At 37.8% G+C, this 27,920-nt stretch overlaps 1 protein-coding gene across 3 annotated transcripts in view; it reads left to right on the top strand.

The window, feature by feature from the left end:
- The first annotated feature begins 15,132 nt into the window (after positions 1-15,132).
- CBLB (Cbl proto-oncogene B) overlaps positions 15,133-27,920 on the top strand; it is a 208,714-nt gene continuing 195,926 nt past the window's right edge. The window contains exons 1-3 of one of the 3 annotated variants that reach the window (XM_060098740.1): positions 15,507-15,545; positions 15,729-15,885; positions 16,552-16,735. In XM_060098740.1, coding sequence (XP_059954723.1) covers positions 16,568-16,735 — 168 coding nt within the window. In that variant the 5' untranslated portion in view covers positions 15,507-15,545; positions 15,729-15,885; positions 16,552-16,567. Of the gene's footprint in view, positions 15,224-15,482; positions 15,546-15,728; positions 15,886-16,551; positions 16,736-27,920 lie in introns of those variants that run through there. The other 2 variants (XM_060098741.1, XM_060098742.1) reach the window with 2 other exon arrangements.

Here is a 27,920-nt window from a genome sequence, read left to right as displayed (position 1 = left end):
AATATTCAATAATTCTTTGCCAACTGTTGATCTTAATGAACTAAATAAGGCTTTTGTCTTAGTTTTCTTAATAACTTATAACACAGAGAAAAGTGCATAAGTCATTAAGTTTAATTATAAACTTAATGACTTCTGTGAGTTATCTGAACTCCCACTAGTATAACCAGTACTCAGATCAAGAAACAGAACTTTCCCAGCACCTCGGAAACCTTCCTTATACCATTTCCTGGTCATGACCCCTGCTTTCTGCCCCCAAAGTAACCATTATCTTCACCATAAATTTTTTTTGCTCAGTTTTGAATTTCTTACAAAGAAACCATACAATGTATATCATTTCATGTCTGCCATTTCTGTTGTCGCTTTTAGCAATGCTCACTTATTTTTATTGTCTTCTATATTTTATTATATAAATGCAAAGTGTATTCTAGGGGCTTCCCTGGTGGTGCAGTGGTTGAGAGTCCGCCTGCCGATGCAGGGGACACGGGTTCGTGCCCCGGTCCGGGAAGATCCCACATGCTGCGGAGCGGCTGGGCCCGCGAGCCATGGCCGCTGAGCCTGCGCGTCCGGAGCCTGCGCATCTGGAGCCTGTGCTCTGCAACGGGAGAGGCCACAGCAGTGAGAGGCCCGCGTAATGCAACAACAACAACAACAAAAGTATTCTAATGTTAAAATAAATAAATAAAATTAAGCAATCAATTCAGCTATTTAACATAGACAAATTAAAGAATTTTAAAAACTCTTTTTCCCATTACTACTCAAAGACATTCTGTTATGGGAGAAAAATAGCTTCAACCAAAATTGTTGGTCTATTAAAAATATCAACACTTTGAGAAAGGAATACTTTAGTTTTTTTTTTTTTTTTTTTCACTTAAGACCACACTCTTTTTTTCTCCTCCACTTTGATTTTATAGTTTGATGGATAGACAAATATTTTGGGGCAACGTTCTTCCTGATGGTTTCATTTGCCTTTCTATCTAGTCTTTAACAGTTTACTGTCAAATTAACCCTCTTTCTTACCCTTGCTGCCCCTTGAGGTCCAACTTGATAAATTGGTCCTCACCATAAGTGTTAGGTATAATGCTTTTTGTCTCCCTAAATTGCAAATAAACTTCAAAACATATAAAAAATAAGTTAATGTTATTATGACTATTGACATAGTCAGCGCTTGCATTATTATTATACCCAGTTGTCACCTGAAAATTCTGCTTCTGTAAGCCTGTAATGATATATTTTGTGAGTGAAGATACTTAGAGGTACAGGTCCTCAACTGTTTGGGGAATGGAACAGGATTTTTAATTATTCATCATTTCATTGGGATCAGAAAGAAAAATCTGACTTCTGTATCCTAGGGTAAATATGGTGGCCATTGTTTTGGTGCCATTGTTTTTTTCCCTTCTGAAATTATAGACACTTTCTTTTTTACTAACAGGGGGAAAGTAATCCACTATCTTCTGGGACTACTTTTAGGACAAAGGTAATGAAATTTTAGAACCCTATGGAATCTTTACTTGTAAGTGCCCATCTCCAGGGCCTGTTATCAATATTCTTATTCTGCCCACCACAGCATCTATACTTCTAATGTCTTTACATCAGAAACTATAAATGAATCTGGTTTCTGCCTATGAACAGGGTGGATTACATTGAAGTCCAAGAACCACCAACCTCTACAATTAACTTTATTTTTATTTATTTATTTATTTATTTATTTTTGGCTGCACTGGGTCTCTGTTGCTGCACATGGGCTTTCTCTAGTTGCAGCAAGTAGGGGCTACTCTTTGTTGCAGTGCACTGGCTTCTCATTGCAGTGGCTTCTTTTGTGGTGGAGCACAGGCTCTAGGTGTGTAGGCTTCAGTAGTTGTGGCATACAGGCTCAGTAGTTGTGGCTCATGGGCTCTAGAGTGCAAGCTCAGTAGTTGTGGCACACTGGCTTAGTTGCTCCGTGGTATGTGGGATCTTCCCGGACCAGGGCTCGAACCTGTGTCCCCTGCATTGGCAGGCAGATTCTTAACCACTGTGCCACCAGGGAAGTCCCTACAATTAACTTTAGTCACTACATAGCTCAATCCTCCACAGCTTTGTCTTTTTTTGGTTCCATCAAAAGTGATTAATCCAAGCTCATTCACACTTTTTCTGGCCTAAACTGATTCAGTTTTGTCTTTTAACATGTTAGGTTATTAATTAAAATTACACTGGTATAAAGAAGTTTCCTTCAATCTCAACACCCCTCCCCAATTTTTTCACTATTTGGAAAAGCTAGCATGTATTAAATACTTATTTTCACACATTGTGCTTTAATAGCTGTGCTTAACTCCTTTTCTATTTTTAACATGGATTTTATGATACGAACATCATTAAGGCCTCTTTGGAATGAATCCATCCATTCCATTTCAGATTTCAAGTAAACGTTTTTGTTTCCACAGTGATAGGCTTCCCTAACTAGTTAAGTATTACATATTAGAAGCCACTATGTATGAAAAAACAGAAACCTAAAAAACACATACAGAATAAGAATATTCTTCTCAAATCCTGATTCAGCACACCTCTTTATGTGTTATATATGAAGTTATATATGACAGACCACAGTAATGGCATAGAGGCTGCCTTAATAAGCTCATAGTCTGTAAAATGGCTAAGTCCAACTATCCTTTGTAATGGGACCGTAGTTGCAACAGTATTCATGTCTGAACATCATTTTTTCAGATTTTATTTCCTTAGAGCAGCTTTAAGTTCATAACAAGATTGAGAAGAAGGTACAGATATTTTCCATATGGCCACCTTGCCCCACACATGGATAGCTTCCCCCATTATCAACATGCCCTACCAGAGTGGTAAATTTTTTGCAATTGATGAACCTACATTGACACACCATAATCACCCAAAGTCCATAGTTTACCATGATATTTCACCTATTTACATATATTTATTATTTTAAGAGATAAAAAATAAAGTGGAGGATGGCCTGAGAAGAAACACCAAAAGGTGAAAGGATAAAAATCAGATAACTTGAGGACCAGTTTAAGGTCATTTATCCTAAAGAATAGAAAGTTCAGGGAACTCTATGTTGTCAAATTAATATACTGTGATGAGCTTTCTACCAAAAGGAAACTTGCGTTTTTCTCTATGGTCCCAAATTGCAGGACTGAGGTTACTGAGGTATCTCAGGGTACACAGATTTTGGCCCTGTGTAAGGAAAAGCTTTCTTCTTCACATTCAGAAGTGTCTGCATGGGAATGGAATTCTGCCTTAGTATGTTTAACTAAAGGCTATTTATTATATCACTAAGTGGGGTTGTGTATATGGAGTTGAAGTATTGTATCTTCTTTTTTTATTATTACAACTTTATTGGAGTATAATTGCTTCACAATGGTGTATTAGTTTCTGCTTTATAACAAAGTGCATTGTATCTTCTTAATCCAGAGATTTCTTCTGTCATAAGATGTTTCCCCATCTATCAAACTGGTGACTATTTAGGCAGATATTGGTAGCTATTATGATTTATCAATAGAAGACAGTGAACCTCTATGAAAAAGACTCTTCTTAAAATTTAAATTTTTTTTTAATTTTTTAAATTTTTAAATTGAAATATAGTTGATTTACAATGTTGTGCCAATCTCTGTTGTACAGCAAAGTGACTCAGCTATACACATATAGACATTCTTTTTTTTAATATTCTTATCCATTATGGTTTATCACAGGATATTGAATATAGTTTCCTGTGCTATAGAGTAGGACCTTATTGTTTATTCATCCTATATATAATAGTTTACATCTGCTAGTTCCACATTCCCAGTCCTTCCCTCCCCTACCCCCCTCCCCCTTGGAAACCACAAATCTGTTCTCTATGTCTGTGAGTCTGTTTATGTTTTGTGGATAGGTTCATTTGTGCCATATTTTAGATTCCACATATACGTGATATCATATTGTATTTGTCTTCCTCTTTCTGACTTATTTTACTTAGTATGATAATCTCTAGTTGCATCCATGTTGCTGCAAATGGCATTATTTCATTCTTCTTTATGGCTGAGTAGTATTCCATTGTATATATGTACCACATCTTCTTTATTCATTCATCTGTCGATGGACATTTAGGTTGTTTCCATGACTTGGCTATTGTGAATAGTGATGCTATGAACATAGGGGTGCATGTATGAAAAAGACCTCTTTTATCACCTAACATAGCCTCAAGCCTAGATGTATAAAAATGGCCTCATTCTAATCCCAAGTCTGTTCCCTTTCCTGACTTCTCTATTTTTATCAAATACATGTATGTGCAGATATGTTATTTTAACTTCCCTTTAAAATCATATTCAATTAGAATCAAAGGTCATGATCCTTCTTCTTTAAATTATGTCTAACCTTCTTCCTCCTAATTTCTTCCTTTTGCTAGAGCTACCACACCATACCAGATTCTAAACTGGACACATCCAAACCAGGTCAACAGCCTCCTAACAAGAGCCTTGCTACTAGTCTCCTCATTTCACAATAATGTCAGATACTGATTTTATTTTCTCTTTACCCCCTTCAGTAACCTTTCAAATTACCTTCAACTACAGAATTAGTACAAACTCCCAATTGTATCATTTAAACTTCCATAATTTAGTTTTTGATATCTGTTGAATTTTGTCATTTTTGATGTGAACTTTCTGGCATAGGGGCTGATACTTTTCTTTCCCTTGGACACAGAAATCTGATTATTGTTATGCTTCCTGTGTATGCTCCATTTCCCAACCTTTAATCTTTACCTCCCAACTTGTATGTTCTTCCTTCAATAACATGACCTTCAAAGGAAGATCTAGCTTACTTTCTCCACAAGGCATTCCCTTCCCTTTCTTACCCAAGTTAAACACCCATTTTTTCTTACTTTTGTAGTAGGCACTGTAGTCATATATTTATATAAAGCACTTGTTGATCACACTAGTAGCAGCCAATTTATAGTGTGTATGAGGGAAACTCCAGATACATAATACAGTCCTGTTCATTTTCTACCAATAAAATGGCTTAATTGTGCATACTGTAATCTGAATTCCACAATAACATTTATTTCCTATAACATTAGACCAAAGATATATGTGATAATTCTCTGTTAATATCCATAGGTAGGAGAAAATGTTTCCATCAGATGCATTATGGCTAAGAGGCACAGGATAAGCTATCTACATCAGAATTTAGATAAGAAGCTTGCTTGAAAGCTGAATGAGCCATCTCAATTTGTTATTTTTAAATCTGCCAAGGAACAGCTCATTTCATGCAAGAATTACCTTGCACCTGACCCAGAGCAAAGACTCTCTAGCTATTTTTTACATACACTGATGCAACAGTAGAATTGTTTAATGCTTTAAAAACCAAGTAAGGAAGAACATGAGAAAAAGAAAAGAGACTTACAGCTTTGCTTTTCTTCGTTCCTCTCTCTCTCTCTTTTTTTGTGACTGCAAAAAAGACGGTCAATATTTAGCCGCTGAGAAGAGATGAAGTGGTTATTTTCCCTAAGAATTTTTATAAACATTTTTTTTATGCTCCTTTAGGAAATAGACTAACTTTGGCAGGTGGTAGTTACGTCTTCTCTCTCCCTCCCTCTCTCTCTCTCTCTCTCTCTCTCTCTCTCTCTCTCTCTCTGCTGTTGACATTCAATTCAAACAATCCTATCATTTATCCTTTTATGTACATTTAAAAAAATCAACGTTCACAATTTTGATTGCCCTCTTAGCAATCTTCTGGTGACCTGTGAGAGTAAGATGGAAAATTGGAAAGAGGTCGTTGGGAGAGCAGGCACAGGGGGAAGAAAAGTAGGAAATCAATTGTATTCATTGCCTTAGTCCCTTCCCAGAGGATGCCTTCCAAAATTCTGCCTTTTATTTTTGAATTCATTTTTCCTCATTATTTAGATGCAACTGCAACTGGTAAGAGAGCCTTTGATCTATATGTCATAGGTAAGTATTATTCATGTGACTATTCCTTTTCATTAGTATAGAAAATATAAGTTGCACATATCTCCTGGCTGAAGTCTCTGCCTCTCGTCCTTGCTTGCTGGTCATGAAACCATATTTTAAAAATATGTCTGGTTTTTCATTAACAACGAAGATTAAATAGCAATGTGAAGCCTTCATGATCTTTCCTTTTAATATCAGAAATAGACGCTTTCTTCTAGTCACAGGCAAAACCAAAACAAGATGTGACAGGGAAAAAAAAGAGTGTGTGTAAGTGGTCTAAGTGACTCTCTGCTAGGGAGGTGTCTGATGTGGTGGTGGTGAGACGCATATAACCAAAATCATCAACCCTACCCAATCCTGACACTTAATAAAGCACTACCCAGTGAAGACATCCTATTATCCTGAAATAAATGTAATTATTTGGAAAAAGATAACACATTGCGCTACTATGTGAGAAAATTTCTCATAGCTTTTCACCAGGCAATTAGGGCATAGAAGGGGGAAGAGAGAGAGAAGGAAAAAGAGAGAGAGAGAGAGAGAGAAATGGAGCTTCCCTGAAAAAAAAACTGAACACAATCTGAATACAATGTGTACAATGGAGGTAAACTGACGTTAAAGGGCACAGATAGCTGAGTCATAGAAACTTGAGATTGGTTAAGTAAAGCAGGCTCGTTCAGCTGGGCCACCTAAAGATATGTTCCCGTGTGTGTGTGTGTGTGTGTGTGTGTGTGTGTGTGTGTGTGTTTATGTGTGATGCAGGCAAATGTGAAGGGGGTAACACTATGAAGTTAGGATGACGTGCTCAGTGGGAAACCATTGAAAAGGATCAGATGATTTCCGTCATACCGAGTTCCAGTTCTGATTGAAAACACTGGAAATCTAGTTCATAAGTGGGGTAGTCTGATATAGTCTGATAACATGCCTGCTGAGAAATGCAGACAGCTGATGGAAAAAAGAGTTTTGATGATGGACTTAATACTGTTGATGTTTTTGGATAATGGTTTGAGAAAGCTGGGGCTTGATTAGTACCCCTTCTGATTCTTCAACACGCAGCACCCAGTTAATGGAAATGGATCCTGCTAACGAATATAAGCCCTTTACTCACTGGTCAAGAAATTAAAAGGTCATGTTGTAGGGCATGCAGTAGTCGAGGAAGTTGCCCTTGGTGTGTCCTCTGCTTCTGTATGTCATCTTCTGAAGCCACTTTCTTTTTTAGATGACTACTGTTTCACATAGCGTGAAAGGGCACATACAAAGTTAGGTAACGGTTAGAAAATACAAATGGCTAAAAAGTGAATAACCCTCCTGGGTTTTTAAAATTTCTGTTTAATCTGGGGCAACCCATACATTTACAAATAGTAAAATGAATTTAATAGTTTTGTTTTTTAATGTTTCATTATTTTGTGAAAAATATATTACTTCAGACATTTAAAATCAATATTTTATTAATGTGAGAAAGTATCTTATTTCCTGTTTCACTTTGATTACTGGAAAATAAAATTTTCTATAAAAGAAATGTAGTATTAGATACATCTAACTATACATAAAAATATATCAAATAATATAAAATGCCATACATAGCTATGTAAAAATTTTACACAAGCACATGCACACATGCATGACAAGTGGAATAATTTCTTTTGGGATTGGATTATTATGGCATGGCTTTCCTGGTAGGCTGAGGCATGTTAATGCACCATATTAAAAAGATAACTTTCTTTTCTTTTCTTTTCTACGTGCTGTTGCTTCCTTCCTGACCCATCTTGAGTCCCAGAGTTGATCATCTGAACTATTCTTTCACCAAAAGCCTTGACTGCTTTCATTGTATTTCTGCAGCACCTGCTCAATCAAAACACAAATGTGTTTTGAAGTGACAACCTTACTACCCCAGTGCCCTGCTAGAGAAACTTACAGATCCTGCCAGGTTGGCACCACTACCCAGTGCATCGTCTCCAAACTCCACTATGTATTCAGAATAGATTCTCAGTCTTTCTTTTTCTTGTCCATTTCCTTTTCTTCAACTCAAAATCATTCTCCTCAAGTTCCCTTCAATGTGAGATGACAATTTTGTCTACTATTTCATCCAGAAGAGTTGGAAGCCATCAAGCATGATCGACCTCAACCTCTAATCATCTCTAGAAATGTATTCATAATAAAACTATGTGTATATAGTTTTATAGATACTATTATTTATATATTTCCCTATCTCCACCTTTTTTGTTCTCAGAGGTCTTTTTTTTGTTCATTCTCATAGGATAAGGTGTCCTTTAATGTCTTTCTTGCTAATTTATCTCTCAGCATATTCACTCATGCTGAAATTTCTCTCATTTCTCTTCTCCATCCTTGTACAGATTTCTTAATAGACTAATCTCTACTTTTCAGTTCCTCATCTCCCATTCCTGTCCGTCCATTCTTTAATTGATGTCATTCTCACCAAGGTCCCAAATGATCTCTCAACTGCTAACTCCAATGGATGTTTTGTAATCTTTTTTTTTTTTTTTTTTAATTGGACCTCTCTCCTGCATTGTTGTTTGCTCCAGGGAAATACTGTACTCCCCTGGGTTCCAGCATACCACACTCAACTAGTTTCCTTTGTGATCCTCTGTTTTTTTGTAATTTTTTTTTCTCTGCTTTTCTCTGAATGTTGATCCTCAGGGTTCAACTCTCAACTCTTCTTATTCCATATAATGTCTCTTTATGACTTCGTAATTCTCAGGTATTTCTCACTTGTCAGTGTTGCCAAACCTATGATCACATATGTCCCATTATCTAACGAAAATATCCTTCTGCTTACTCTGTGGATGCCTTACATTTTCGAATTTTAAAAAGCAAATTAATTCTCCCTTTTCCCTAAATAGACTGTCCCTTGATATTATTTATGCTAGTCGTTGAGTCTATCTTTTACCAAGTCATTAAAGCTAGAATTTTGACGATCATTCCTGACTCCTCCATTTTCTGCACTTTTCATATTTCTGTAATTATCAGTTACTACAAAGATAACTTATCTGGTTAATTAACTAATCTGCCTCAGTGGCTAATTAGGATCACCTGGGAAGTTTCAATGCTATACTAGCTCAATCAGAGCAGAATCTCTGATAGTGGGGCCCGGAAATTTGGGCAGATGGGAACTACTTTTCTCAATATTTCTCAAATATATCACTTGTTTTTTATCTCCAGTACCACTGCCTCATTTTAGGTCCTCATCATTACTTATTGCATATGTCCTAACTGGCCACCCTGCCTCAGTCTCATCCCTCTGCAATCTATTATCAATCTGACCATCAGGGTGATCATTTGGAAATATAAATGTTACAGTGTCATCTCCCTTACTTTTCTAATCCAGAACATTCTCCCCTGGTTTCAAACACTTTAATGGCTTCTCATCAAAAAAAGGATCACATCCAAGTTCTTCATTTGGGCACCTGAGGCCTTACTTTAATTTACTCATCACTTGCCACTTTTTGCCTTTTATTTACCTTTCTCTGCTTCCCACAAAATGGACCCACTTATTCCCTGTACATACATATTTGTTTTCTTTCTTTTGTGCCCCTGCTCATGAGGTCACCTCTGACTAGAATGACCCTTTCTTTTTTAACTGTTAATCCTATTCATTTCATAAGTCTCGGCTTTGTAATCACTTTTTCCAAGCTGGGTTAAGTGCCTTTCCTCAGTTTCTCATAATGATTTCTGCCTAAAGAAATTACTGTTTTTACCACTTAAGTTTATAATGATCTTTTATATGCCTGCTCTCTCTTTGGAAACAATGACTGGTGCTTGGTCATCTTTGTACTCTCTGGTGTCTAGCATAATGCTTGGGATATATTAGATGCTCAGAAAAGGTTTGTTGAATAAATGAGTGAATGAGCAGTTAGAAGTCATGGCTGATAAAATAAAAATGGATACTAATAAATGTTGTGTCCTGAAACAATCAAGAGATTTAAAATAGAAAAGGGTAATTACTGTACCTTGAGAATGGGAAACTGTGAAACCAGTAGAGAAGACCTTCTGTAGGCCTAGAATATATTAGACCTTTATTGACATTATTAGACTTACTCCTGCAGGTAATTTGCTTCTGATTTATACATTCATTTTGGAACTTTCTGGTCTTAATTTGGCTTCTTGAGAAGAAAAATGAACATATAACTGGTCTATATTAATGCTGGTCTGATTAGCAGTTATATTTCTCACATAATTACATGGTTTTTATACTACACATTAATCTCCTGTGAATTTGAGTTTATTGTCTGTATTTTTTTAGGGTCCAGTCACCTTGAAAAATTTGTCAGTTTCCAGATCTGCCAAACTGAGTGATGTGATCAGTAATGAGATGCCTTTCAGCCTTGAAATTCTGAATTTACATTTTGTTTAATTGAAAAATAAAAATTCAATGTTGTATTAATATGGCATAAATCAAATGTGTAGGGACTATAGATAAATTATTGTGACAAATTCTACCACATTTTACATTCTTCACACAATTCTTGAGGGAAAAGAAAATTATCAATGTATTTCTGAATCAAGGCATGTTAGGGAACATGGAAAATGTACTGTGAAATAAAAAGAATGCAACGGGGGTACAAAAGAATACAGAACTGAGACAAAGTAGTAGGTTTATTCCAAGTTTTAAAGTAGCTATATTTAACACTTTGGTATAAACCCATTTTATTACAAAGAATAACTGCCAAATAAATCACAGTCTGGAAAATAATTAATCTGAGAATCAATAGCCTGGGAAAGAAAATCACAAGGAAGTGATTTTGCAGATGTTAGTTTTTCCAAATATGCAACTATTTAATCTGATATAAACTTTAGGATAGAAATGTATTGAGGAAGCTGCTTACTTAATTTTGCTCATTCTGCACCCTGTGATATTGAAATTGTTCAGGATTACTGGACTCACATGTTGTAATGAGAATTTACTATGTTTATTTACATATAGTAAACTTTAATGATATTTGTGTCCAGTAATAGCAAATAGCAGATGCTGGTTTCTTCTAAGGAATATATATATATATATATATATATAGGTGTGTGTGTGTGTGTGTGTGTGTATACACACACACACACATACATATGTGTAACTCATATATAAATATCTCATACATAAATAAATAAATTAAAACATATATATGTTATCTGGTATCTGATATTTCAAATTTTTGTTATCTCATACCACCTGCAATCTCTAGTTTTTGTTTCAAGGACTGATTTATATCATAAGTTTAATTCTTGAACAAGACCTTTGTGATAGTATTGGCTGGTTTCTTGCCAAACATCTATTCACCTCTTTCTCTTTAGGAACAAAACTCAAATTTTTAGCTGGTTATATTGCTTCCTATAATAAAAAGCACATTGCTTTCCAGATATTTTAGCAGCTAGGTTTGACCAGGGGACTGAGTCCTGGCCTTGAGCTATTAAAGAGAAATATTTGTGGGAGTTCTCTGAAAATTACTTAAAGGAAATTGATTCAGGGAGAAGTTTGTAATACCCTTCTACCTTTCCTCTTAGCTTTTAACCTGAAAATAAGGGATGATAGCTGCAGCACCAATAGCTATCTTGGAACATAAGGTGATCTGAGGGTGAGAAAAAAGGTGCTGGGATGATGCAGAGGAAAGGTAGGAACTCTTTGAAAAAAGTCCTTGAAAAAGGAGTTGAAAAAATTGTGGAGCCACCATTCTTACCTGTAATTTCTACTTTCAGATTTTTTCTACTTGTGAGAGAAATAAGATTCTATCTTGTTTAAGGCATTGTTATTTATTGTTGCTTTTGTTGTTAAGCAAGAATTCCAGTTGATCCCAAACTAGTACTTAGATTCTGGTTCTATCTGGTGAATCCATAGATCAGCATACCTCACTGCTAGCTATTGGTATGTGTTGTTAAGGAAAGATGGAAATCTATTACCCTTAATAAGGGATGACTTGTTATACCCCAATATGACTAGGTAATAATCCACTTATTTATCTCTAACCTGTGAATTTGTGTCCACAATCTCCCTGGGAGATTAGTGTTTTGTGTTATGTCATTCTGATTTTGAGTTGGAGGGGCATTGTAAATCTACCTGGTAGGAAGAGTAACATCTTGCTTGAAATTGTGAATAAAGTGGACACTCCATTGCACAGAAACAGGGACAACCTTATACTTCCTATAAAATATCCTCAAACGGTCAATTCATTCATTCAACAAATATTTTTTGAGTGGCTTTTTATAGATCAAATAAGTTACAGGAAGGCTTTGTTATTTAGTCAACTAGTCTAATATCACATGGGTCACCTGTGAATTTGGAGAAAGTAGAAAAAAGAAAAGAAGAAAAATTGAACCGAATGAAAAAAGTATAAATATTTGCCCAAATAGGTATCTTCTTTTTAAAAAACTTTTCCTTTGTTTAAAGACAGGACTCTAATCTGCATTTTCTCAAATGGCACCAGCCTGCGACTACACATATTAATGTCTAATATTAATGCTCAGATGACAAGCGTTCATATCTGCCATTACAGAATTTCTCAGTACCCCTGCCACAATGTCTCCCAGTTTTTTCTGGGAGTCCTAAGGGAAGGGTCTCACATAAACTTATAATCAGTTTGTTTATATTATTCACTTACTGGCTGTTATGGTGCTAGGAAAGCGCTTTGTTAGGGGTCTCACCATTCTCCCTCATGCCAGGATCTTCCAGGAGAACACTCCTCTCCTATAAAAGTGTTGTACCCAAGTTCCCTCTAGGTTACAAATCACCATGCTGCTGAAGGATACTGCATTCACCTTAAACTGCACCATGTTGGAGATTGACTTGTTCTATGCAGAAATGAGGAGAGTATTTCTCTAGCCAACTCTATCACCTTGAAGTACTACTACTTATGCTCTGAGTATCACAAAGTCTACTATGAAAACACTTCTTTGTGCTTTTATCTATAGCCCTCAGCATGCAGTCGTCCTTTATTATGTTTTATCTCTTGTGTCTTCATTGGAAGCATCTGGGATATGAAGGTCCCTCCCAACAGGTATTTATCCTCCCACACACATCAACTCATGCTAATAGTTTGCAGGGAGGGCTACTACTACCTCAGTTCATCAGACATAAGCAAATCCTGAATCCTAGTAGGGTTCAAATGGGAACTCTACTACACCAGAACTTGACTTGGATTCAAGATGGCTTTGATAAAATAGCTAGTGGAGAATGAAGCTGTAAATTCTTGGTATTATATATATACGTATGTGTGTTGTGTGTGTATGTGTTTAATATATATATGTATGTATATTTACACACATATATATAAAACTATATCCCACAAAACTTGTAATTTGTTTCAATATGATATGCTTGATACCATAGGCAGTGCTATTTTCTCATTGTCATCTCTTTCAGTTGCAAAACTAACATCAAAGGAATGCCACATGCTATAACATGTATTTTACTTATTCTGCATTTATCTAGATATGAATATGAGTAATGTACTTAGTTGTAAAGTTTCCTTAAGCTACTCTTTTCCTACATGCTGAAAAACCTTCTATACATATATTCTTTTTGGATTTATTTAAAAGGTGACCCAATAAGTTTTTTCTTTTTGCAGTCTCCGTTTAGTAAATTTAGCTACTGTTACTATGAGTAAAAGAGATAGGCATGGGTGGAGGAGATATGGAGAGGCCAGTACTTATGTAGATAAACGCAGTGTGAAAACAAGGAACTAGTCTTTAATTATTGGCATAGAAAAAATGGTAAAGAAACAAAATTACTTCCTGAACTACATTTTATCACCTGACTAGTTGCAAAGAGCACGTTTTGCCTGTTTTAATCAAATGAAAATCTTAACCACCTGAATTTAGGGCTGTAAAGAATGTTTATAACAACTCATGATCCTTGACAGTAATTACCACAGTACTAAAATGGTTATTTAGGTAGAAAGTGGTTAGAACCATTAAGAAACACTTTATCGGGTTAACTGGTTAGAGAAAGAATTAAAAAATATATTTTTTGAATACAAAAGATTACAAGACCTGAGAAGCCCAAGGTGTAAAGTGTATTCAACTCTACCAACTGAGGTGGAAAGAAAATTCCAAAGCATGACAGTCTAGAGCAATTGTTAGTAGCACCTGTGGTGGGGCTGAAGTTAAATAGAAAGAAATAGAAGGCATTTGTTTAATATATGATCTTGCTGAAAGAAGGATCCCAGCACAGTAGCTTTTTCCTTTTAAGATTAGCCAGATGTGGACGTTTCTAAAGACATAAGGATGGAGCCACAGAGAGATTACAAATGCTGGGAGAGAATGGCAGACACAGAGTAAAGGTGACTGACAAAATACAAAAGCTGTTCCTCTTCAGTCATTTATACACAACTTGCACTAAATAAAAAGGTACATTGTATACATTAGCAACCCACATAGTCTGGTTTTTTCACTGCCCTGGCACGATCAGTAGAGACAATTTGGCCAGCGGTGTCAACTATTTACTTTTTCATCAACCTGATGTTTGATCAGCAATTCTTTAAAACTAACAGTAAAAGGGAAACACACTCAGAAATTTAGGAAGTTTTGATTGGCAATCAGGTGTCAACCCTAGTCTAGTCTATTCTATGAAAGGCTTATACTTCATCTTAGAAGCTGAGTGACTGTGTGCTCTTTTTTTGACAGTCAACAAGAAGCCAGCCATGCCTTAGACCTGTTTGGCCACTGTCCTGGGTAGAAGAGTTTGGCAGCCCTAGGGAGATGAATTCTTCAGCCTCGGATCCGCCCAGAGTAAAGAAGCAACACCCTCTCAACCACTACTCTGTTGCTATGAAACAAAAGACTAGGAAAGTGAGCGAAGCAGGAAGTCCCGCCTTTTAGCCGGAGTCCGCTTTGGCTCCGGTTCCCAACGCTCACGCCCACCCGCCCACTCCTTATTGGTCAATTCCCTAGTGCCTTGCATCCTTTCTTCCATTTCCTTTCCCTTTTCCACTTTCATTCTCGGGTGAGTCCAGTCCCGCCATTTCCCTCCGAATCCCTTTCCATTTGGGACGTGCGGCGAGCCGGCCTTCCTCTGGGGCCATTGTGTACTGTGGGAGACGTGGACCGGGTGGTAGTGCGAGGAGGACGGGCGCCTCTCGCCCATTGGCACCGCCCGCTGTCGGGCAGGTCACGGGTGCTCGGGATTGGCCCCGTCGCGCGAGGCCCCGCCCCCGGCCCCGCCCCTCGCCTGGCTCTCTGTGTGTGTATCCTACAGGGGTGGGGTGGCCAGCGAGTGGTCTCTTCCTCCGGCTGCAGCGTCCCGCGGCCTCCCCGAGAGTCGGGCGGGAGGGGAAAGCGGGCGTGGACTGGTCTTGACGGTAATTGTTGCGTTTCCCTGTCTCGATGGCCGGTGCTCCGGGTCACTCCTTCCTCTGGAGCGGGGTTTTCACGGCAATTACACACTCCCTGCCCGGGCTGCCCACGCACCCTGGGCTCCTGCGCGTAGAGTCAGACCCACGCACACGCGTGTCTCTGGGCAGCTACTGCGCCGAGAGGCCGGGAGGGAAGGGGGCGCGGGGGAGGCTCGACGCTGCTTTCCGCCCTGGGGGCCCTGGGGCAGCCAGGCGCGGGCAACAGAGGAAGAGGGGAGAGCCCCGGCTTCCAGCTGCTGTCGCCGCCGCCGTCACAGTTTGAAGAGGGGTATTTAAAGCCCGGACCTGGGCAGGGCCAGGGAGGGAGGAAGAGGGAGTAAAGGGAGACGGGCGGCTGGGATTGCAGGCAACCCGGGGAGCCGAGCGCAGAGCGCCCGAGACGGACCGGGCTGCAGGCGCTGGAGGCGCGAGGCGATACTTTGTCCTTTCTCTGTCCACCTTCCTCCCCCAGCTGTGATCCGAGAGTGGCAGGGGAGGGGCCTGAGCCGGGAGGAGGCACAGATGTCCCGAAACAAAGCTTTGGACCCCTTACCCCCACCCCACTTGGATGAGACAAGAGGCGAGGAGCGAAAGAAGTGAACTCTCTCCTGCTTTCTGTGCCCGCTCTTGTCAGTTTCTCACTCTCTTTTAAAATGGGTTATTTGTGTGTTGGTTTATTTGGCTCTTAACTTGGGCGCAACTCCTCAACCGCGTTGTTTGAAGAACTGTGTGTTCGTGTGTCCATGTTCATGAGTCCGTAGTTGGTGGTTTTAGCGGGTAAAATCCAAGTCCTAAGCCTTTGTTGACAGCAGACGTGCCCCTTACGCTGCTGTAGAATTATCTTTACGTTTATATAACTTGACGAAATCTAACAGAGTGAAAGTGCGGTTTTTGAGGGAGGCTCCCAAAATGTTTTCTGGGGGCTTCAGTTCTAGTCTTTTGAATTGGGATTAAGGCAGGGAGGGGAAAAACAGAATAGTGTGTTCTTATCTAGTTGGAGGAAATCTGTATAAGTTTTTATTGTTATGAGTTTGGTATTAAGCCTTCATTACTTGCATCTTTAACTCTTAATGTTCCAAAAACAAATCTAAGGTTATTGCTACTAAACCTGTTTGTTGTGTGTAAAGATTGAGAGTGTAAATTCACACGCTATTGAAAAGTTGAATCTGGGGCCCTGGATTTTGTTCTCACTGATGGAGGAGGGTGTAGTGGGTACAAGTTAACCTGTTTTCTGTTGGGTAAATATTTTCATGACCAACTAACTTTTTTTTTTTTTTTTTTAATTTCCCTTTCAGAGGACTAAGATTCCAGATGGCAAATTCTATGAATGGCAGAAACCCTGGTGGTCGAGGAGGAAACCCCCGAAAAGGACGAATTTTGGGTATTATTGATGCTATTCAAGATGCAGTTGGACCCCCTAAGCAAGCAGCAGCAGATCGCAGGACTGTGGAGAAAACTTGGAAACTCATGGACAAAGTGGTAAGTTCTGTCTGACCGTGTCTGTACACAGCAGGGTTGACCCTGGATGTGGCTGGTTTCTCCAGTTTTATTTGTACTGTTACTTAATAATAATAATTGTTGTAGCAACAATCTTTTGCTTTGGATTGACCATCTTTCTTATATCTGCTCTGGGTGTTTAGAAAAGTTGGGTTCAGAGCTAAGACTTGTTTTTTTTTATCTTCTGTCCTACTCTTCAAGCTTCAAAGTTCCTCTACATGACTCAGATATGCAAAGTTTTTACTGTTGGCTGCTCTTTGTTGGTGCATGGCATAGAATAGTTTGGATGTGTTTGTTACATCTTATGTAAGGTTGTCTTGCTGTTAGATAACAAAAGAGTGTATACAAGTAATTTAAGAAAAGTCTCTGACGGACCACTCATGACAACCACAATGTATGATGCTGAGAATGATAACTGGGGAAAGAACCAGATTAGTCCTTAAGTGAGGAAGCAGTGTTTGAGAGTTTCCATTTTCGTCTTTGAGAATTCATCGTCATTAAGGAACTTTTTTGCTGCTGTTAATGATAGAGTTACAGTTTCTTTCATCTATTCCATTTTGAAACAGGAAACCTTTTTGATTACACATTGTTTATTGTGAAAGGAAAATTTCTGATGGAGGTGGTGGGACTGAGAGTATCAGAAACTTCTGTGGTTTCTGCATGTTGCTTTCAGATGAACTACAATGTTACAAGAAGAAATAATGCTGGCTGTCAGTGCCCAGAGAAGTCCAGGCAACCTGAATACTTCACAGGGGTCTATGGAGAAAACTGTAACTGTGTCCTATTTTACTAAGTAGGATTATGAAATAAATATAATTAAGATGTAGCTTGCTGCTGTGCAAAATTAATAGTTTTGCTCTTGAAGCAGTAGTACTGAACCCTATATATTGGTAAATGTAGCACCTTATGGTTTTATTTCATAGAGATTTGGGGCTAATTATAAAGTTAGTTGATGCAGGGCTCTTGATGTCTTTATAACTGCAGAAATGGAGGTTTAAAAAATATTTCTTTGTAGGTGTGTGCTAAAGCCTTCACAAAGTCATATGGTAGCAGTCAACTTTACTTTGGTTTGTAACAGTGTTCAAATATTTGCTGCAAAAAGCCACTGTCAGTGGTATTAGCAATACAGGAAGGGGATAAGATTTACTTTATTTTCATTTCTCCTTATGAGAAGCACAGATGGGTAGATGAACAATAGACCTGGCATTATATGGCTGGTGATGCTAAAGGCAGAGCCAGAATATTTTTGTTAGATAAATATCCTTAGTTTTAGGATTCAGTGTGACCTATTTAAGCCTCTGCCAGTTTATTCAAATTGTGATATTAAAGACAGAATGATGTCATAGTGTCAGAACATTGCAACTTGCTGCTTGAGGTCAGGTTTTGATTTTAACATTGGATACTTAAGAATGAGGGACATGCAGTTGGAAAAATTGTATATATTTGACAGGCACAATACTAGCTGACTTTGCTTTTCTAAGGAGTAAGCAATTTAAGGTCACTCTCATGCCTGAACCATTAGTTGGGCATAAGAGAAGGAGATTCAAGGTTTTTCTTTAACTTATCTGTTATATGAGTGGGCAGAAATGGGTCAGATTCTACCAGGGAGCTGCTTCTCTCTCCCCACCCCTTCTTTGAGTGGTCAGAATTTGTACAGTTGTGAGTAAATGTTAGAACATCAAATGAAAAAGATTTATATAAGAAGTGGTAAACTGTAGGTAATATAGAGTCATTATTTTTGACACATTAAAAAATGTGTGTGTAATTTTGGTCTGTAACCAATTGTTAACTTAAGTTTTATTCTCTTTTAATTATTTCACCATGGGTTATGGTAAAATAGATGGTTATTTGATAGTTAAGCTTCTGCCATTGTTTGTTTTGTTAACCCTTTTGTGGGTTTGTGTTTAGCCTCTCCAATTGAGAAACTTGACTCAAGGAAATCTACTACCTAAAGTCTCTACTTAGTGGAATGCGGGTATGGGTGTTAGCCAGAGGCGCATTGTGTGGCTTTCCCTATTTGTCTTCATTATTTGTCAAGGCTGAAAATTGTTGTGTTCATTTATGAATGCGTTCGTGGGCTTTGTGGAGGGAAACCATATACATCATTTTAAAAGAGTCCAGTATGTTTATTGCTACTCTATCTCACAGTAACAAAAAAGCATTGATAATTACTATTTGGAAAGTCTATTTTATTTAATTGTGTAATGCAGAAGAATCACCCACATGTGTTTGTCTTTCCTTCCTTGTCAGTGGTGAAGGAAGTGGTTCATAATATCAACACTGTCCTGGTGATTACATCAGGAACTTTATTATTAGTCCAAAAGTTAATCCCTTGACACATTACCTGTTTTGTAAAATAACTGCAATAGTAGGAGTTTAGCTTCTGAATAACGGAAAATAGTAACGTTCAAATCTAACTGGTAGTTATGTAAAAGGCAAGGTTAAGCATTTGGCATTTTTTCTTCATGAAGCCTCTGCAACAAGGTCACATCTTAGAAGTGTAAAATTGTAAACAAACTCCAAGTACAGTATGTCGTCTCAACCACTTATAAAGTAAAATAACATCTCACAAGGCAGTGAAACAGTCTTAGACTGTAGGGGAAATATCTAGTAAATGTGTAGTTACACCATTCCCTGGCCTCTAGAATTTAAAACAGTCAACTGAAATTCCAGTTCCAACTAACTGTTATGTTTTCAGAGGGCAGGCTTTCTATACAAGGTCACTGAGAGTGGGAGGGAGTGATTGCTCAGCTGTGTTCCTTGCTAAGATGTAAAGTGTTTTGTAAGAAAACATCAGTGGCACAGACTTAGCAGAGTACATTTACTGAGAAAAAGAATAGTAGCATATCCCAAAGCGTCTCATTTAGACATATTTTCTGGTTTTAGTTCTACGTGTCAGTGTAAGTCAATAGCTGACCCCACACTCTTCAGGTCAGTAGATGCCTGTTTGATATAGTGACAGAACTATTACTCATGAATACACAGCAAGGTTCAAATACACCTGAAATGTGGAGTCTGTTCCAAAGGTCTTACAGAGATGGAGGTTCTTAAACACGAAAACATTTCTTGAGGACCTACTGTGTTTCTCTGAAGTGCTGATTACCTGGGGATGCAAAGCTATACAAGATATAACTCTGCCCTTGACCTGTCATGGAACTCAGAGACCAGCATCAGAGCCAGGCATGTAAGTGGATAATTGCCATGTAGTATGGAAGGGGCTGTAATACAGACCTATACAACCTACAGTGGGAGCAGTCGAGAACATCTGTCTTGTTTTTCTGGCCACTGCTCAGACTGTTGTCTGTCTGGATTCTGCTGGCCACTGCCTTTAGGAATAGCGTTATTGTACTCTTGTTGGAAATGCTGTGGTGAGGGTAAGGAAATGATTGCTAATCAGTATGGTAGGAATGATGATTTATTAATGTGAGGTTCCTGAGCATGGTTTTCACAAGCATCTTATTAGCCAGGTGATGGAAAGTGGAAGAAACAATTTTCCATCTAATAGATACTAAATGTACTGAGCGTACATGGATGTTCAGGAAATTAAAGAGTAATTAATTGATGCCAAAGAGCAAAGCAAGTTGAGTACCTGCCGACGTTTTTGTCCTTGCTGTCCTTGCTGTCCTTGTCATTCATTTGAAATTACATTACTGAAAGAGTTTTAAAAACATTTAAAAAGTGATGATACCAAACAGCCTTTTCCTGCTTTTTACCCTCAGTACATTTAGTACATTTAGTACATTTGCCAAGCTTGGAATATAATTTATTCTCTACCTTTATAATTTCGCTTCAACCATAATATATTTTAAAGTTTGTCAATCAAAAATGGTTACATTATATGCAGCTATTAAAAAATAAGAGTAAGTATTCTCTTCTAAGTTGAATTACTCATACCTCTGAAAAATATTGCATGTGGAATAAAATTTAGGTTTTGGATGCCTATTGTTTATGTTTGTTCGGTTTGAGAATATCACTGTCCTTGGGCCCTTGGAACAGGGAATATCATTTATTTGAATTATTCTTCACATATTTCTTTTTCCTTAGTGAGGTTGTTCTATATTAGCAGAATCATGGGCCCTAGTAGACTTTGATATGGTAACACATTACGTGTCTGGGTTATTTTGTTTACTACTGAGTTAGATTCTGATTTGTGCTTAGATAAATGAAGTGATCCCAAAGTTTGCCTCTTGTCACTTCTAGGTAAAGCTTTTGGATAAAGTAAAGGATTTAAAGGAATCCTCCCAAGAGTTCCCTGGGTTTTTATCCGTGTGATATGGAGCATATACATTTACCAGAAGCCTTAATCAGTTATTATCTTTTAACTCCTATAGAATTTTAACCATTCAGATTTTGAATCAACTTCTTACTTTCTTTCAGAGTTGCTTTCTGTGCTATTTATTTCATCATTCATTTATCATATCCTAAGTATGGAAAGATAGAGAATCATAGATAACCATGTTATCCTGTAGGGTGTAGTTAAGTGCTGTAATACAGTGTAAATAAAGTGCTGTAACACAGCATCTGGTAGATGTGAGTGTTGCTTGCTGGGGTGAAAAGTTGGTGTAGAATGCAGCATAGTGGAGGTATTATCCAGCTATTTTTTAGAGGATGCTTTGGATTCCAGTGAAGTGAGGGCACATCAGGCAGAAGGAATGATGAGTAAAGGGAGATTGCTGAGTGAAAGAAGGTTAGTTAGAGAAAGATGAAGAGGCTTTGACTGTTTTGTCAAGGAATTTGGACTTTATTTGGTAGGCAGAGAAACACTGAGATGTTTGAGCAGAGTGAAAGTCAAGGCTATGCTGTGATAAATTACTGTCTTGACTCTAGAAAGTAGAATTAAGAGAAAAAAAGAAACCTTAAAAGTAGAAATAATGATCGAGAGGAATTAAAACAGACTGGGCAAGAAATAATGAAGGGCTGAGCTAGAGAATTGACAGTAGATAGATAGCAAGTGTTGGTTCAAACGTGGGAGGCATTTTGGAGTAAAATCTAAGGTCCTGGTGACCCTTCAGAGATAGAGGATGAACAAGAAGTTGAAGTGAAAGTGACTCTTGAGGTTTTCAGCTTAGTTGACTCTAAAGGCAGTGATGCCTTTAATGAGATAAAGAACATAGGAAGAAAAAGAGGAAGCTTGGGGGCTGGTGCATGGTAAGTTTGTTTTTGGCCATGTCGAGTTTGACTTGCCAGAGTGAAATCCATTTTGAAGTCAGAAAATTGAATATGCAGTTAAAGAGAGAAGTTGAAACTAGAGACATATGTTTGGTAGATATGCCCATAGAGGCAGCATTTCAAGCTATAGAACAACAAGAGAGTTGGAGGGCAGAATAGAAGGTGAGAGGTGGAGAAAAAGTTAGATTGGAATTCTTGGCTGTATCGGGCACGTATCTATAATTAGATGGCAGTGAAGGAAAGGGAATCCTGCAAAGAACAGTGATGAGACAGATAGGAAAAGAATGAGAGCATACTGATTTCCTGAGTAGAGATAGCTTTAATGAGGATATAGTTTCAAAGTCTGAGAAACCAAGTTCAAATGGAGAAAACCAAGCCGAATGAAAGTTCAAGAAGTCATTGAATTTCTTGAGTCGAGTCCATTGTTGATCTTTCAGTGTACTTTTGCTTATGTGACAGCTAGATGAAAACGAGTATGTGGATTATTTAAAAATTGTTCTACAACTGGGACAACTAGTGTAAAGAAAGAAAGTTCTGATAGATAGCTTGAGGGTTTGAGCAGAGCATAACTTTGTGTGTAGGTGCTATTGGAGAAGTTCATGGATTTAGGGTAAGGAATGTAGGTAGGGAGTGATTTAAGATGTAAGGGAAGAAGAAATAATTGATGAAGTGGCATCCTGGATTACAATGTGAGAAGGAGAGGCTAAGAACAAGTAGAAGGGTAATCCTTGGTAGGTAACTGTAACTTCCGCTTAGATAAGAGGGAAGTAAGGAAATATACAGAGAAGTTTTGGAGAATTTTTAAATTTTATGTTGGGTTGTCAAGAAGTGATTTAACTTGTAACATTTGTAATGTCTAAATCATGTTTTAAAATTGTATATTATAGAATAAACAATATATATTTAAACTAGTTTTATAGCAATTAAGTGCATAAATAAGTAAAAAATTGAAATGGAAATCAGTCCTGAGCCTTTATATTAAGATCACCTTAAAAACATGCTGTGGGGCTTCCCTGGTGGCGCAGTGGTTGAGAGTCCACCTGCCAATGCAGGGGACACGGGTTCATGCCCCGGTCCGGGAGGATCCCACATGCCACGAAGCGGCTGGGCCCGTGAGCCATGGCAGCTGGGCCTGCGCGTCCAGGGCCTGTGCTCCGCAGCCAGAGGGGCCGCGGCAGTGAGAAGCCCGCGTACAGCCACAAAAACCCCAAAAAACATGCTGTGACTTAAATGATGCCACAATGCTGTTTTTATCTACTCTGATTGGGCATATATTTAAGATATTTTAAAATGTATTTGTAAGTGCTGATTTTCTCCTAGTAATTAAAGAAGCATTTTGAAAATATCCGACTAAATTTTTAGCTTTTTAACATATTAACATTTAAATAATTGTTAAGCTCACACTGTTTTCTAATAGGAATTACAAAAAATAGTTCTTAAGTATTCTACCTTTCAAATGATTCCAGATCAGCTGAATACCTATGTACTGATTCCGAATCAGGAGAAGTGACCTGGGCTTATTAGCCTTATTTGCTCCTATTCTGTACAGAACAGGAGACTTTTTAAGGATTTCAGGTAGTATAACAAACTTTAGGAACTAAATAAAAGAACTCTTAATGATCCCCAACAAGGTGGCCAGTGCCCTTGGTCTAATTCTTACATCTTTGCAAAACCTGCAGGGATTTTGCCATGTTGTGGTGTAATATGGAAGGTGAAGAAATCCTAAAAAGTTGCCAGCGCCCAGTATGTGTCAGGTATTGTGAGAGCACTTTACATTTCCTCTTCTGAGAATTTGTAACATCTTTAGAAGTTTTCATGGTTTCCAGAAGAAGAAACTGGCCCAAGGTTGTAAAGCTAGTAACTGGCAGGGCTAGATCCCAGGTTTGATTGATTCTGATGCCTATGTTTATAGTATGAAGATTCAAACACGCTGCTTTTTTTTTTTTTTTTTGCGGTATGCGGGCCTCTCACTGTTGTGGCCTCTCCCGTTGTGGAGCACAGGCTCCGGACGCCCAGGCTCAGCGGCCATGGCTCACGGGCCCAGCTGCTCCGCGGCATGTGGGATCTTCCCCGACTGGGGCACGAACCCGCGTCCCCCGCATCGGCAGGCGGACTCTCAACCACTGCGCCACCAGGGAAGCCCCAAGCATGCTGCTTGAATCTTCCTCTTTCCAAGAGAAGTAAATCAGAAGGATCTTTACCCCCTATATTTGAAATGATCAAGTTCTTTTCCAAGCTTTGTATTCATTTGTCGACAGGTTTATTCAATATAGGTATGGCTATCCTGTTTGTAATATTACTTTACTTCTGAGAGGTTCCTCCTTAACTTGTTCCTTTCCTCCTTTCCTCCATCAAATATTTATTGCACATCTACTGTATGCAAGATCCTACATGAGGCGATGGAGATAGACCAGTAAGACAGATATGTGAACAAATGAATACACAATTGACATCTTAATTACAACTAGTCAGTTATTTAATGGTGCTTCTTATAACAATAAAAAAGGTTATAAAGAGGTTATAAAGGTTATAAAAGGTTTTAAAGGTTAAAGGTGTCTTTCTAAAGAAACCTTCTTTGAAAACCATAAAAGAATTGGTAGTTTCCCCCAAATCCTACTATGATTAATTTCTAGACTCATAACCAGTTATATGCTAACCTTCTTGTTTTGCCCAATTAATATTCTATGTAGAAAGAGTTCTGTTTTATTTTTATATTTTTAAAATTTTATGCTGTATAAGTTTTTATGCTTTTTTATACTTAGTGGTGTGATTTGCTGAACTAAACTGTAAAGAACCCAAAGAACTCACAGATACACTTTTTTTGTCATAGTGACATACTTTTAAGTAACTGCAGTAAGGAATCTCTTACAGCAGTTACCTGAGGAGCACAAACAAGGGATTCTTTCAGGCTTCCCATACTGTCTTTAAAAAATGGGATATTTCATTTCGCAGATACAATACATGATTTAATATAACTGAATGCTCCATGAGGTGAGGTGTGTTTTATAATGAAAGTCTTTTATGGTATGCGCACAATTCCTTACTGTTGAAGTTTCCACTTGCTTCAGTAGAATTTCTTTCATAGGTTTCAGGGGCTGGTTTGAACCTTGTTTGCAGAAAATATGTTAGCTGACCTAATACTTCTTTGTTACCTTTTGGCTGGAAATTTTAATTAAAGCACAGTCAGGAAACTGTTTAAATGCAAGAGTGTTCCAGAATAATCAATGGCTTTGAAGATTCTTGTAGCCCTAGTAAATCCTGTGTTTATATTTGTGCCTTTGCTTTGATATGGTTGAATATATATTTTATGTATGTGAATACATATTCATGTATTTACTGAAATACACATGTAGTGCCATATTAAATATAAAATATATATTTTTATGTATGTGAGACGATGCATATATAGACATATACAGAGAGGTCTACTTAAAAATCTTTAAATACCTTTTCAAGAAATACATCAGGCAGTTGTCTACTGTTATGGAGAGAGTGCCTGACTTGTAAGTCCAGACAGCAGGGTTCTGAGCAGTAAACTTAACTAGGTTCCATTTCCGTGTTTAAGTATTGTTATGTAACAAGGAAGGAGTTGGTCTTGGTGACCTCCAAGGTCCTCTTTAACTCTAAAATCCTTTGAGCCAATGACTATAATGGAATTTTTAGCCCAATTCCAATTAGTTCAACCCAATTAGTTCAAAAGCAAAGATTAATGAGCCAATCCTTTAATGTACCAGTTGGTGCCCTAAAAAGTCCATCAGTGTATAATGTGACTGTAGATGTGTTCTTTGTGAAAGCTCTCCTGTGTTGGGACCCGCTTTCATTCTAGGGAGTGACTTCGATATTTCTAGAAGTCTGAGTCATTCGAATCTGAACTTGAACCTTAAATGGTGAGCTTGATTTTTCTCCTTAAAATACTGGTTTTAGAAAAGCAATTTTTCTCGCCCTGGCTTTCTCAGTTCCTTGCACATAGCAGGCACTCAATAAATATTTATTGAATTGAATTGAATTTGACCTGCTAGGCATAGGACTATGGACTATGACATAGTCCTGGCATAGGGTTATTCATTTTCGGCACTTTTCGGCAAAAGTTGTCATAAATCACAGTTTAACACTAATCCAACTGATGAACTGCACAGTCAGCGGCATGCCGTAGTAAGTAGTTCGGCATTTTATGTTGCACTTGCCCGAGTGTAGATTTAGAAAACTGTGTGGCCTACAAAGGCCTTGATGAACTGGCTCTAGCCTATTGAAGATCTCCTCATCCCACTCACCCAGGGGCTCCTATGCCCCCACCTTTTAGAATGACTGCACTGACTGCTCTTCACACACCCTACTCTCTGGGGCCTCTCAAGCCTCTGCACATCCCTTTGCCTGGAATATTCCTTTTGCAAATTTAGGTATGCCTTTCATGGCCCTGCCATGTAGATGTGTCTGCTTCATTCCTCCTCCAGCACTTTGTAGTCTCCTCCATTATAGCACTCTGATTCTCCTGTCATTCTTTTCTAAGCCACGAGTCTTTTTCACTAGGACACTCCTTGAGGACAGGTGTGTGATTTATTCATTGCTGTACTCCATAGGGCACGAAACAATGCCTGACATATAAACATTGGTAGAATTAACAAATGGGTCCTCAAGTTCCTGTAAATTTGCAAATGGAGTAAAATAAAAATGTAAATGAGTTTAGCCAGGGATCATTAGTTATATGCCTAATTCTAATTAAATTGTGATATAGTTAGAAAGAAGATCAGCCTGAGATTCATAAAATGCAGACTCTTGTGTTAGATTAATGATTTTTCAATAGTCGCCTAATCTTTGTAGTTCTTAGTTTCTTTTTCTGAAAAATGAATGGATTGGACAGGATCTTTACTAAGATCCCTTAGAGCAAGAATTACATTGCTCCTAAGTTAATTATAGAGAACAAGGTCTCTTCTGCCAGAGTCCTTGAGGCATGAAGTATGCTCTAGTCATCTATAATTTCCTGGCACTGAGCTCAGTACCTGGTATATAGTAGTTATTCAAACAATTTTACTGAATAAATCAATACTCAGATAGAATTATAATTTAAATAAAACAAATGAGAAAAAGACCAGGTAGTATATAGTAAATTAAAAATCTGTAACATTTAAAAGAATCTATTAAAGAACAGTGATTTGGAATGTCTGAAAAATTTTTTATTTATCAGTTAAAAAATTCACCAGTTGGAGGAAATGAATTTAAAACTGCCTAGCCCCCTAACTACAAGTTAATAATTTATCAGTCTGCGACATGTTGTACCCAGTTTTATGTTGCTGAAATTAAACTGCCTGCTGTAGGATGTTGGTGGTGATATTTTTGAAATTTGTGTGTACTCGTGATATTATCTTTTAGTTTTAAGAAATGAAAAACCATCTTGTTTCAAGCAAGATTTGTTAAATCATTGATATATTTGGGACTTCATCTGTCTTTAGGGGAGAAAATACTATTATATAGTTCAATCATGAAAATAAGGAAGTAATATAATAACATCTGTGTGTAAAAATACATATAAAGAATTTCAGAATCAATCAACCAACCATGTATACATCCATTTATTAGTTCTGTACTGTATGCTAGACAGTTCTGCTTTAGGCACTGTGTACAAAGAGGAGGGAGATAGAACGCCCTTAGTTAATGTGAGAAATGGTTGTCTTAAATTAGGGGCTGATGCTTGATAGTTTGAACCAGACTTTTTTCCCCTACAAAAGATATGGTCATTTCTCAAAGGAAACAAGTGAGAAAGTAAGTTTAAGAGTACTTTTTCATTTGTCATTTCCTTGATTTATTGTGTTTGTGGTTCTTGAAATTATTAATGTTCAACTCTTTTTCATTTGGATCTGTGTTTTGTGGAACCAGAAATTTAGAGTGGTCCTTTTAAAGAAAAAAGTACAAATACAAAATTGGGTATGAAAAGAAAGACCATTAAAAGAAATGGTTAAGTCCACAGACATCAGAGAAATAATCTAGACTCTGTATACTTTAC

This window comes from Mesoplodon densirostris, chromosome 5, assembly GCF_025265405.1.
Source record: "Mesoplodon densirostris isolate mMesDen1 chromosome 5, mMesDen1 primary haplotype, whole genome shotgun sequence".
NCBI lineage: Eukaryota > Metazoa > Chordata > Mammalia > Artiodactyla > Ziphiidae > Mesoplodon > Mesoplodon densirostris.
The sequence above is the reverse complement of the archived record's forward strand: the minus strand, read 5'-3'. Positions and strand labels throughout refer to the sequence as shown.